This window comes from Rattus norvegicus, chromosome 3 (genome assembly GCF_021556685.1).
Source record: "Rattus norvegicus strain SHRSP/BbbUtx chromosome 3, alternate assembly SHRSP_T2T, whole genome shotgun sequence".
Lineage (NCBI taxonomy): Eukaryota > Metazoa > Chordata > Mammalia > Rodentia > Muridae > Rattus > Rattus norvegicus.
The window spans coordinates 76,296,898-76,308,830 of record NC_141536.1 but is presented as its reverse complement, the minus strand read 5'-3'; the positions used below and the strand labels follow the sequence as shown (position 1 = coordinate 76,308,830).

The 11,933-nt window shown below is 40.2% G+C and overlaps 1 protein-coding gene across 51 annotated transcripts in view; it reads right to left on the bottom strand.

Moving 5' to 3' along the window:
• Positions 1-11,933, bottom strand: part of Celf1 (CUGBP, Elav-like family member 1) — a 74,621-nt gene that overhangs the window by 9,393 nt on the left and 53,295 nt on the right. For 16 of the 51 annotated variants that reach the window (XM_087653164.1, XM_087653166.1, XM_087653167.1 and 13 more), the window contains 9 exon segments: positions 10,465-10,652; positions 8,426-8,508; positions 8,004-8,052; positions 6,351-6,485; positions 5,793-5,872; positions 4,729-4,890; positions 2,857-2,932; positions 1,419-1,547; positions 434-544 (listed from right to left, as the gene is read on the bottom strand). In XM_087653164.1, coding sequence (XP_087509290.1) covers positions 434-544; positions 1,419-1,547; positions 2,857-2,932; positions 4,729-4,890; positions 5,793-5,872; positions 6,351-6,485; positions 8,004-8,052; positions 8,426-8,508; positions 10,465-10,652 — 1,013 coding nt within the window. 51 annotated transcript variants of the gene reach the window in all.

The following is an 11,933-nucleotide window of genomic DNA, read 5'->3' as shown; positions in this document are numbered from 1 at the left end:
CCAGTTGCTGATTTAACTTCATTTGTTAGGGGGTTTTGTTTTGGCTTGTTTTAGTTTTTCAAGACAGGGTTTCTCCATGGCAGTCTAGGAACTTGTTCTGTTGACCAGGCCAATCTTGAACTCAGAAGTCTACCTCCCTTCCCCACCTAGGTATTGGGATTAAAGGCATGTGCTACCACCACCTGGCCACATTTAACTAAGCGCCCTTCAAAGTATTCTATTACTTCTGCTTTGCAGCAAGTAAGAAATGAGTATTAGAATAATGGTCCAAGGTTACAGCTAGCTAAGCAGCAGAGTTTGGATTTACCTCAGATCTGACAAAATGCATGATTATTTCTAACTTTTCTTGGGCGGAGGCCATTATTCTATTGGTACTTCTATACTGGGTTAGGTTATAAAAGTAGCCTGATGACAACCAGGGGTTGCCCATTACCTGCCAATGAGCCAACGTTGAGGCCAGCTGTTGCTCCGGCTAATGTTTGCAGCGCTCCAAGTGAGGCTATGGGGTTGACAGAATTACTGCTGCTGGAGCTCGGTGAAGACCCTGCTATTAGAAATTCAGGAGTTAAATCATCACTTTCCTTCTCTTGCCAACAGGACACAAAGCACAAGAATGATCCTATCAACTGTTCTATTTACAAAAGGGATTTTGCAATCACCGAATTCTGATAATTGTCCTTCTAAGAAATTAGAGACAAATGAAGGTTACAACAAATAAAAATGATGAAATTTCAAATGATCAAAAAAATGACAAAAATGACATCTGAGGGTGATGGTGCTTGGTTACCAATCCTAAGGACCTGAGCTCCACTCCTGGGACTATAGGAGAAGAACCAACTTGCGATTGCAAATTGTCCTCTGACTGTCACATGGCCATATGTGCATGTATACATTATCATTTCAACTGTATATATGTACATCTATGTAAATGTATGTTTATGTGGGCATAAGTTAGAAGAGAAAGTCGAATTCTCTGGAGTTACAGGCAGCTGTGAGTTACCCCCTATGGGTACTGGGAACCAAGCCCAGGTCTGCTGAGAGACCAGTACATGCTATTAATCACTGAATCTCTCTTGCCTCAATAAATAATTTTAAAAAACTTAATGAAAAACAAAAACAAATCTAAAAAGGCCATGATTGACAAAATCTTTAATCCCAGCAGTCAGGAGTCAGAAGAAGGATCTTTTTTGAGTTCAAGGCCAGCCTGGTCTAAACAGCAAGTCCAAGATAGACAGAACTTAGATAGAGACTTGTCTCAAAAAATAAAATAGAGACAGACAGAAGACAGATATCTGTTGCTCATAATACAACCTACCTGGTATGTGTTAATTCCTTCCCAAGATGGACTGCCCTGCCCTTAGCTTTGCCTTCAGAGAGGATGTGTCCAAGGCACACAATTTTCCTTATTATCCCCTTACCTGAACTGGTGAGTACGCTGAGGGGACTGCTGGATGTAGTGAGAGCATTGGTACCACTTGGTGTATTCTGAGCTGCACTAGCTGCAGCAGCCAGTGCAGCCAAATTCTGGAGCTGCATTGCATTTAACCCTGCAATATCCAAAAAAATTCATCAGCCAGAAGATTAGATGCCCAACATTTATTCCAGCAATGAATGGAAACTGGTCCCAGACAAAGAGGAACTAACTATATAAGAACATACTTAGTTTCTACATTTTTCACGCTATACCACAGGGCTCTAAAAGATTCAGCCATTATTTAGTATGAAACTTTAAAATACTGTGGTATAACATGTGCTAATGGTGCATGAGGCCTTGAGATCTATTCCCAGTAGGAAGAAATTTAAAGCCACTTCCTTAGAAAAAGAGCTTCAAATGAGCACTAACACAGAGGTAGGCAGAACTGAATGAGAGAGTACCTGTGATCTATCATGGGGAAGGAGCCCAAGGGAAGGGCCCCAGCTACAGTTAAGTAAGGCCTTCTTACATACAAATAGGTACATTGGAGGGAAAGAAGCAGGAAACAAAGATCTAGAGGGCTCCATGGGAGTAACAGGAAAGAACAGAACTAGGAGAAGGAATGAAGAATAAAGGACACTGCCACTGTAACAGTGTATTATTAATCATCAGAAAAAGACAGAAAAAATTTGAGGGAAAGGATATTAAACCTAGAAAACACAGAATAAGAACAAATTTGAATTATGTTGTACATTTTGTAAAGCATTTTACTAGAGGACATACAGACTATCAAGACAGGAAGTAGAGAAAGTAAAAAAGATATGCATTATAGTATCTTTCCCCAAAATAGAAAACCAAATTCCCTAGGGCAAAACCAATTACTATCAAAACTTCAAAATGTAGGTCACCAAACATGCCCCTTTTCAATGCAATGCTCAGCTACACGCCACCGGGCAGTCCAGGCTGCTATAGAACTACTCACATTCTGCCTCTTCAGCCTCTTCTGATAGCCCCAGGCTCCTGACTGTCTTTAGAGCTTCATTTTGTTATAAACCAGGCATCTGTTACTTATATTTCCCATATATCTTAACAGCAACAACAGCATGAACTCAGAAACACAAAAACTCCCTGGTTCTAGTAGCTTTCAGTAAGTATTTCCGCAAAGTCATAGGAACTTAATTTACTATAGGGGTCTGGATGGCCCCTAAGTGCTCTTTGCCATTTTCCTTCCTCAACGATGACTTAGAATGAAAGACACCATACAACTTCAGAGCAAAGTGGCATTGACCAGCAATAGGGCCACATCAGAGTCCAGAAAGCTGAGTCCTAAGGTTTCTGTAAAGAGCGAAAACACTGGGGCACGAATGGTACCAGACTCTCAGACTGGGGAAGCTGTTTGCTGACCTTGCAGTGCTGCTCCTCTGCAGCCTGGAAGCACTTACCTCCCATTGGGTGGAGGCTGCTCAGGGTGTTGAGGTTCCCAGAGTTGGCAGTCTGCTGAAGGAGCTGCAAATAAAGCTAGACATTACACCAAAAAACAGAACAAGAGTGAGAGTGAGGGCTGGTTCTACATCTGGGATAACTCTACAGCACAGCAAAGCAAGAGTGCAGAGGCCCCCAGAGAGAACAAGTCAAATACACCATCCCAAGCCAACAGACAGGCAAGCCTAAAACTGCACAGGACAAGGGCAGCACAGCTAGTGCCCTGGCCCAGAAGACCATTCTCTGGATAGTGAGACAAGCTCAAGTCTCTGCACAGCAAAGTACAGCATAGCAAAGGATAAAACTAGCACAGAGAAATACTCTAGATCCCAGCACAGCACACCTTGGTTCATGCCATTCCTAGTTTCTTTCTTTCTTCCATGTTTTCCTAGTTAGGCCAACATATCACATTCTTTAGGTTACAACCATCAACTACTTTATTTTATTATTATTATTTTTGAGACAGGGTCTAGCTATGTAGCCCTGGCTGGCCTCAAACTCAACATGTAGAATAGACTAGCCTTGAATTCAGAGATCCACCTGCCTCTTCCTCCCCAGTGCTAGGATTAAAGGTATACACACCAAATACACCAAACCTTCCACTTAACTATTTTAAATTATCACATTGGATCATATTGTAGTATTTTAGGTGTGTGCGCGTGTACATGTAGTTGAGAGAGAGTCTCTCTTTTATGTAGCTCTGGCTATCCTAAAATTCACTACACAGATAAGGCTGTCTTCAAACTCACAGAGATCCTCCCGAGTGCTGAGATTAAAGGCATGCGCCACCACACCTGGCTAGAGATAATTCTCCAAAGCATTATTCTGATAGAAAACTATAATCTCTCTCAATGTTCCTAGCAGTAAAAATAATTTAGTCTATTGAAATATATATCAACCCTTACCCCTTTTTTAAAATCTCGTTTTAAAGATATTCTAGCTAGAATAAACTGATAGTTCTAAGATTTTAGAAATGGAAACCAGTGAGCATCAAATTAATTAAAACTTGGCATGTGTCAACAGAAATAATTATCTTTCTTGTTTCCACACAAAATCAGTATTTGAAAGAATAAATGACTGCATTTGTTATCCCTATATGATCATTTCCAAATTATCCATACAGACTCAATGGTCTCACCATTTTAGCTTCAGAGGAAACCTCTCAGAGGAAATCTGAGAAGAGGTTTCAGTCTGGCCAGGAACTCAATGTGGATCACAGGTTAACTTAGAACTCATGATCTTTCTGCCTTGATCTCCCAGGCACTGGAACTATAGTCATGTGCAACTATGGACAAAGATGCCTTCTTTCGTGACTCACAAATCTAATAATCCCTTATAAGATTATGATAAAATATAACCTAAATAATGATTATTGAGCTGGATCTTCTTTTAGATTGTATGACTCAAAGTCATTAGAGAAATCAATCAAAGGGAACATATTTACAATTTGGAAAATGCAAATATATCCTCTAACTCTCATTTAATAGTATCCTAATTTTAATCTCAGGATCTTTTAGTCTGCTGAAAGATATATCTATCATGTTTTAGGGGACTTAATAAAAATTTTGATGATCATTGCACATATAAAAAGATATAGAAAATGAGATACTTATAATTCTTTAAATTAAAATCAACATTCTAATTGTAACAAAAGCCTCAATATGGAACCATAAAGGAGACAGACTAGTACCACTTAATGACATTACCTAAATTCTTATGTAAAATCTATACATGCCCAAAGTTGAAATAACACTATTTGTTAGCTAAAGAGAGCAGCAGAAGAAACAGCTGGGAGCTTGCAAAGTCTGCAGAAAGCAAACCACAGAACTCACTGCTAAGTACTGGGGCCCAAGTGTGTTCAGACCAGCCAGGTTCCCCCACACAGACGCTGCACTAATCTGCTGCATCTGCTGCTGGAGCTGCTGGGCCATTCTCTTCTGTTCTTTGTCCTTCTGGGTGTCAGCAAACTTTACCACCATGGGGGATGAGCAACCCTATAAACACCAAAACCAAAGGGTCAAATTCCTTCTTTTGGGGCCAGAGAGATGGCTCAGTGAGTAACAATGACTGTTGCCAAGCTTGATGACCTGAGTTTGCTCTCTGAAACCCATAGAGTGTATGGAAGGGAAAAACAAACCTCTACACATTGTTCTTTGATCTCTACATGCATCTGTGGACAGACAGGTGGACAGACACACACAATTTAAAATAACATATTTCCTGGGCCAAGAGAAGAAATACTACCCATCAGTGACTCTTCTGATAAGACAAGAGTAGGAAATGCAATTTATTTCAAACAATCATTCTCTATTTTTTTTACATCTTTTTTTTTTTTTGTTCTTTTTTTCGGAGCTGGGGACCAAACCCAGGGCCTTGCGCTTCCTAGGTAAGCGCTCTACCACTGAGCTAAATCCCCAGCCCCTCTATTTTTAAAATAGGGAGATCTTACTATGTTGCTCAAATTGGTACTGACCTACTACTGGGCTCCTCCTGTCTTAGCCAGAATCACTGGGCCTATAAGCATTCATCATCATTTCTGGCTCCGACATGCTATTAACTTTTAAAAGATTTATTTACTTTACACGTGTGTTTTCTCCACTTGGGATGTATGTGCACCTCATGCATCCACAATATCTACAGAGGCCAGAAGAGGGCGATTGGCCTCTAGGAGTGTAGTTACAGATGGTTGTGAGATCAAACACAATTCCTCTGCAAGAACATCAGGTGCTCTGAACCACTTAGCCCCATAATTTTAAACATATATTTTACATCCTAAGAGAGACTATTTTAAGTTTCAGGGTGATCGTGTTGTACCAGCTGCTAGACTTTGATAGGCAGCTATCCTGTCACTGTCAGGCAAGGGGTGTTTCTCCTCTTCCACCGCTCTGCTCCTTACCTCCATGGTCTGTGCTTGGTGCATTGCTTTGATAGCTGTCTGTGCCATGGTTCTTGTTGTAAAAGTCACAAATGCACAACCTGGCAAGAAAATAATCAATGTTCATTTGTTTAGAAGTTTATCTGACAGACACTGACTGAATATCTAACTTACTGTGTGTCAACTATCATCCTGGCCATACAAATATGGTCCTGCTTTTCAGGGGTTTGAAAGCTTGTTCAGTAGATACATGATAAGGTACTAAAGACTACCAAGGAACAACAAATAGGAGGCTCTGAGAGAGAAGCAGAGTCTCAGTTCACTCTAGTCGTAAATGTGGAAGAGAACAATTCCATTTTGGACATCAAGAGAATCTGAGGACAGAACTCCTTAGATAATATGGGGAAAATATTGGAGGGATCAACTTAGAGAGATCGACAAGATCAAGGTGTACAGCAGGAGGTAGCAGGCTCAAGCACTTCATCTATGGTGGCTAGGGACCTGTCTTCCACTAGTTCAGTTAAATAAGACTTCAATTTAAGACAAGTATCTGTTTTAAAAGCTCTAAAAATGTACCACCTCTGCTCAAGCCATCAGGTCCCCGCAATATCCGGCACTCTTCAATCTGTCCAAACGAAGAAAACATGACTCGGATGTCATTTTCAGTACACTTCTTGGAAATCATACCAATAAACAGCTTCCTGTCTTCCACAGCTAAAAGAGTAAAACACAAAAGGCTTATCAATAAAAGGCAGTCAAGAACCAAATCTCTTGGGTTTGAATACTGACCATGTCTCATAACATCCACCTCACAGATTCTAAGACACATTTCTTCTTCCCATAATTTTATAACAATGGTGTAAAATTACAACAACCAACTATACAATGATTTAACAATGGTAACTTAAAATTATACATATTTGGAAGATTTCCATAAGATTTGGAGAAATTGTGCTCTTGTTCAAGTTAATTCACCAGTCAGTGTGTGACTGACAGACAGGCAGGTTACCGCAAAGGCTAATCTTGTAGACATTAAATGCAAAGCTCTTAGTATCTTGCCTTGCCCTTAATATGCTTGTACTAGCAGTGTCATGAAAAGGCTTTCACACTTGATATGATCAATAAACAGAAGTTACTTCAATTGAGAACTTCCTACTTTCCTTTTCCAACATTTAAAATTTTTTAAAAATGTCCTTACACTGTGAATAATATTTGGTCTTTTGTATTTTTCCCTCCTTCCCTACCCCAGCTCTCGACCAGGTATCTCTATGTCTTTGCCTCCTACGTCATTTGTGCTTCTAACTGGAACTCTTGAGAATTTAAAAGTCACAAATGCACAACCTAGCAAGAAAACAATGTTTTCTTTAATTTAATTTAAAAGCCTCAGAGCTTTCTACCACATTGTTTATTTTAAGTGAACTGGTATGAGCCAGCTACCACCCAATTTCAGGTGGAGTCTATCTGTACAATTCCCACAATCTCACTCAGAAAGTACAGTTAGTCCTCAAGGATGGCATCAAGCACAGCTGTCAGTAGGGCAGCCTCTGAAATTTCTGCATATCTTTTCCCAGTGGTTCTAAGACAAACTACTCTCTGAGCTTCCTGCTGAACTTTGATTTTAGCTTATGACGAACTCGTTAAGACTTGCACTTCTTTAAGTTTAGTGTGGAAGTAAAACAAAGATTATTTATAGTTTTCTGACCACTACCATTATGTTTAGCTTCTACAGATGACACTACAAGTCTGAATTTATCTCTGGCTCCTAAAAGTACCTAGGTTGTAACTTGTGGCTGGACTGCAGCATCTTGGCAACTGCACTGACCATAGACTCGTCCCTACTAAGCTCAGAAAATTCTCCTAAAGCACTATGTGTCTTCTGCCCAGACGCCCCACTTTCCTCCTTAATTTTGTCCATAAGAAATCATCCTTATCAAGGGCATTCTATGTTTTCTGTTTGTCTATCTGACTGTTTTTGAAATATGGTCTCATATGACCCAAGTACGTACATACGCCTGTGTGTGTTTCTGTGTGTGTGTGTGCGCGCGCGCGCATAAAATATTTTCTCTGTAACTCTGTATAAAATATTTTCCCTATTATTAACTCTATCTTTCTCACTTATTAAAACTGAGAAAAGTAGGCTTTTGTAACACAGCTCAATATACATGCCCTAAGAATAGCAGACGGAAGAGGAAGAAGTCTCCCTCCCGCTGAGCAGACTTGATGTGTGCTTACCGTTGTTCTTCTCACTGTCCGCGGGTTTCATCTGTATAGGGTGATGCATCTGAAAAGGAAATCCACTCATGTCATTCTCCAACCCCATTAATGACTTTAATAAAATTAACAAAAATTAAAATAAAATATAGACTCTAAAAAGTAGACCAAAACAACAGCTTTAGAATTTGCTCTGGACTCATGTCTGCCCAATGATCTTAACTCAACAAAATATAAGAACAGACAGAATGTGAGTCATAAAGTTAAAATCTTGGCAGCGAGAACTATTTTTGGTCTATCTTCTTTGAAATGTGAAAAGTCTTTTCACAGTAATTCTCACAGCAAGTACCTTTCCTCCAGAATGCTTTTCAGTATGAGCCTAACATGCACAAGCATGCCCCATGCACAAACGTTAAAAACACTTTAACTTAAAAAACTCTTACCCCAGGTAGAACCTTCATGTTGTGGAGAGCATTCTGAGCTTCTAATGCAGCTTTACGGGTGTAAAATGTAACAAAACAGCACCCTGAATAAACACGATTATGCAAAATCAAATTAGTGCTTTGAAAACACAATTCTTAGAATAAATATTTCTATCCCTACGCTGTTGCTGAAATTCAAGAAATGAATGAGCTTATTAAAACTGAGGGGAGAAAAGGCTGGGTGGAAGGGGTTACCTTTTGGGGGGTCAGTAGGGGTGTTGTCATGACAGGTTTTCTCTGTGTAGCCCTGGCTGTCCTGAAACTAGCTCTGTACCCCAAGCTGGTCTCACACTCAGAGATTCGCCTGTCTCTGTCTTCCAGTTCTTGGGATTAAGGTGTGTGCCATGACCACCTGGCGAAGGGCGTGACTTCTTAAGCATCTTTCTTTGTTTTAATCTATTACAGCTCTAGGTTTATTTCTAGCTTCCTTGTAGTCAGTAGAAATCTTCTTTTGATGCTTCTGCAACTTCTCTGGAAAATCCCCTCCCCTCCCCCCTTGAGACAAGATCTCATACAACATAGCCTGGCTTTGAATTTCATGTTATCAAGGACGTCCTTGAACTCTTGCCTCCACCTACTAAGAGTAGAGATTACAGTATACACGACCATGCTTGGCTACTACAAGGCTCCCTTTACAAAGGATATGTGCCATTCCATTTAACCCGTCCTACCTACCACAAACTAAGTAACATGCTGAGGAACAGGACCTAGTCACAACCAAGCTAGACAGTTACTACTCTGGCAGCCTGGGTTTCTAGAACTCCTCCTTTCCTAGTTTCTTTCTTTCTTTTTTTTTTTAAAGATTTATTCATTTATTATATATAAGTACACTGTAGCTGTCTTCAGATACACCAGAAGAGGGCATCAGATCTCTTTACACATGGTTGTGAGCCACCATGTGGTTGCTGGGAATTGAACTCAGGACCTCTGGAAGAGTAGTCGGGTGCTCTTAACCGCTGAGCCATCTCTCCAGCCCGAACTCCTCCTTTCCTGCATGCTCAGAACAAACTACTCCTTCTATCACAACCAATTTAAACATTTTTTTTATTTTATGTGTATGAGTGTTTTGTCTGTGTATCATATATGCCTGTATTGAGGAGGCCAAAAGAGGGCATTAGATCCCTTCAGCCTGAATTTACAACCTGCTGTGAGGCACTGTGAGAACTGAACCTGGATTCTCTGTTAAATGCAACCAGAGCACCTAATTGCTGTACCTTCTCTCCAGACTTTCAACCATGGTTTCAGATCTAATCTTTCTTTTCCTATCCATTTTGTAGGCTATTGCCAAAATGATGCCTAAAATGATGCCATTCTCAGTTGATATACTATCCTGTAAATGTTTCTCTGTGAGCACTGACAAAGAACTGCCCAGATGCATCTTATCATACACATGTGGTCACCTTAATATTTTGTTAAGCCATTAAATGTGTTTGGATTAGAAAATAATAGTTAATATAAAGGACACCATCCCATATAACCACAGACATCCTGTCAAGCAGAGATGGGAGGCATAGTGTGATACAGGAATTAAAAACCCTGCTAGGTATGATGGTGCCCTCTAATCCAAACGAGGCCGAGGCCGAGGCCGAGGAGGAGAGGCAGAGCCCGAGAGGCAGAGCCCGAGAGGCAGAGGCAGAGGCAGAGGCAGAGGCAGAGGCAGAGGCAGAGGCAGAGGCAGAGGCAGAGGCATATCTTGAGTTGAAAGCCAGTCTGGTCTACACAGCAAGTTCCAGGACCCCCAGAGCTCTAGACACCCAGTCTCAGACAAAACAAACACAAGAAAGTTAAAACCCATTTATCTATACTAAACCAAAACCCTGGCCAGCAAGCCTGTTCCATGGGTAAAAGTACTTGCTGGTAGTAAAGGGGCTCCTGACAAACCTAACCTTGAGTTATGGTCCTGGACCACATAATGGAAAGAACCTAGTTATCTCAACTTGTTCTCCGACTCCATATAGTAAAAGAAAAAAATAAAATAAAATAAAGTAAAAAGAGCTTACCTTTGCTCTGAGGAGGGTTTTGGCTCCTATCCCTTAGGATGTTGATTTCATAGACAGCACCATACTGCTCAAAAAGCTCCCTCAAGTCTTTCTCCGACCAGGTCCTTGGAACCTGGCCCACAAACATCTTGATAGCATCAAGATCTGGTTGGTCTGGGTGGTCCAGGGTGCCGTTCATTTTCTTTGAGCTGCATGAGATAAAGTGAGAGGTTATTGATATTGCATACCACAGGAGTTTTTTTTTCTCTAAAGATTTTCAACAACTTTTTGAAACACAGGAAAAAAAATCTACTTTACTCACTACTCCGACTTAACTTACCTGAATTTTGTCAATTCTACTACAAACTAAATTTACCATTGTGATTAAGACACACTCAGTTTTAAAGAAACTGACATAGAGTGCTTGCCTAGGAAGCGCAAGGCGCTGGGTTCGGTCCCCAGCTCCGAAAAAAGAACCAAAAAAAAAAGAAACCGACAGTGTCACATGTCTTTTCTAATATGAGAGTTCTAAGGACCTATAAAGTAAAGCTCCCAAAGATTGATCAGTTTGTTGTTTTTTTGTTTTGTTTGGTTTTTCAAGGCAGAGTTTCTCTGTATAGCTCTGGATGTCCTAAAACTTTCAAGAATCAGGCTGGTCTTGAACTCATTGATCCTATTGCCTGTGTCTACCAAGTGCTGATATTAAAGATGTACACCACCATGCCTGGCCCTACATCAAATTTTAATAATATCTGAATACAACTAAGTACAATAAACCTTTTAAAATTTTATTTATTATTTGTGTGTGTCATGGGTAGCAGAGGATGGGAGACCCTCTGTGGAGTCAGTTCTATCCCTCCTCCTTTATGTAGTTCTGGAGATTGAATTCTTGTTGCCAGGCAAGTACTTTATGTACTAAGTCATCCCATCAGGCTAATAAGGATTTTTAAATGTCTGTATAGTAACAAAGGATTAATAATTACAGGTTAAGATTCAGGACTTTTAAACATATTTAAAGTAGATGTTAAAAAAAGATGCATTAATTTCCAAAATCCACGCTAAGAATTCACCAGAATGATAGCTTTTTTTCCCCGGAGCTGGGCAAGCGCTCTACCGCTGAGCTAAATCCAACTCCCAGAATGACAGCTTTAAAAGCTAAGCATCAAGCATGCTTATAAGTTAGCTGTCCCTCTTATTAAACTGCCAAACTGACTGTAGCAGAAGCTGCTGTCATCCTAGTGTGTTTCTGAATTATCTAGCTAGTATTTACTGTTTCTCTGAGACTTACACTGAATTTCCCACCAACTACAGCTATTTCAAATTCCATAACTTCTTCCAGTCCTATGACACTCCTACTTGGATAACTTTATTCCTTCCCTGAAAATTGTCCAGAACTTAGGGCACTCTTACTCCTAAATGTCTCTTCAAAAGGCACCGCCCATTCCCAGTCTTTCCTACTATTTTAAAATCTTACATTTAAAATTTAACAT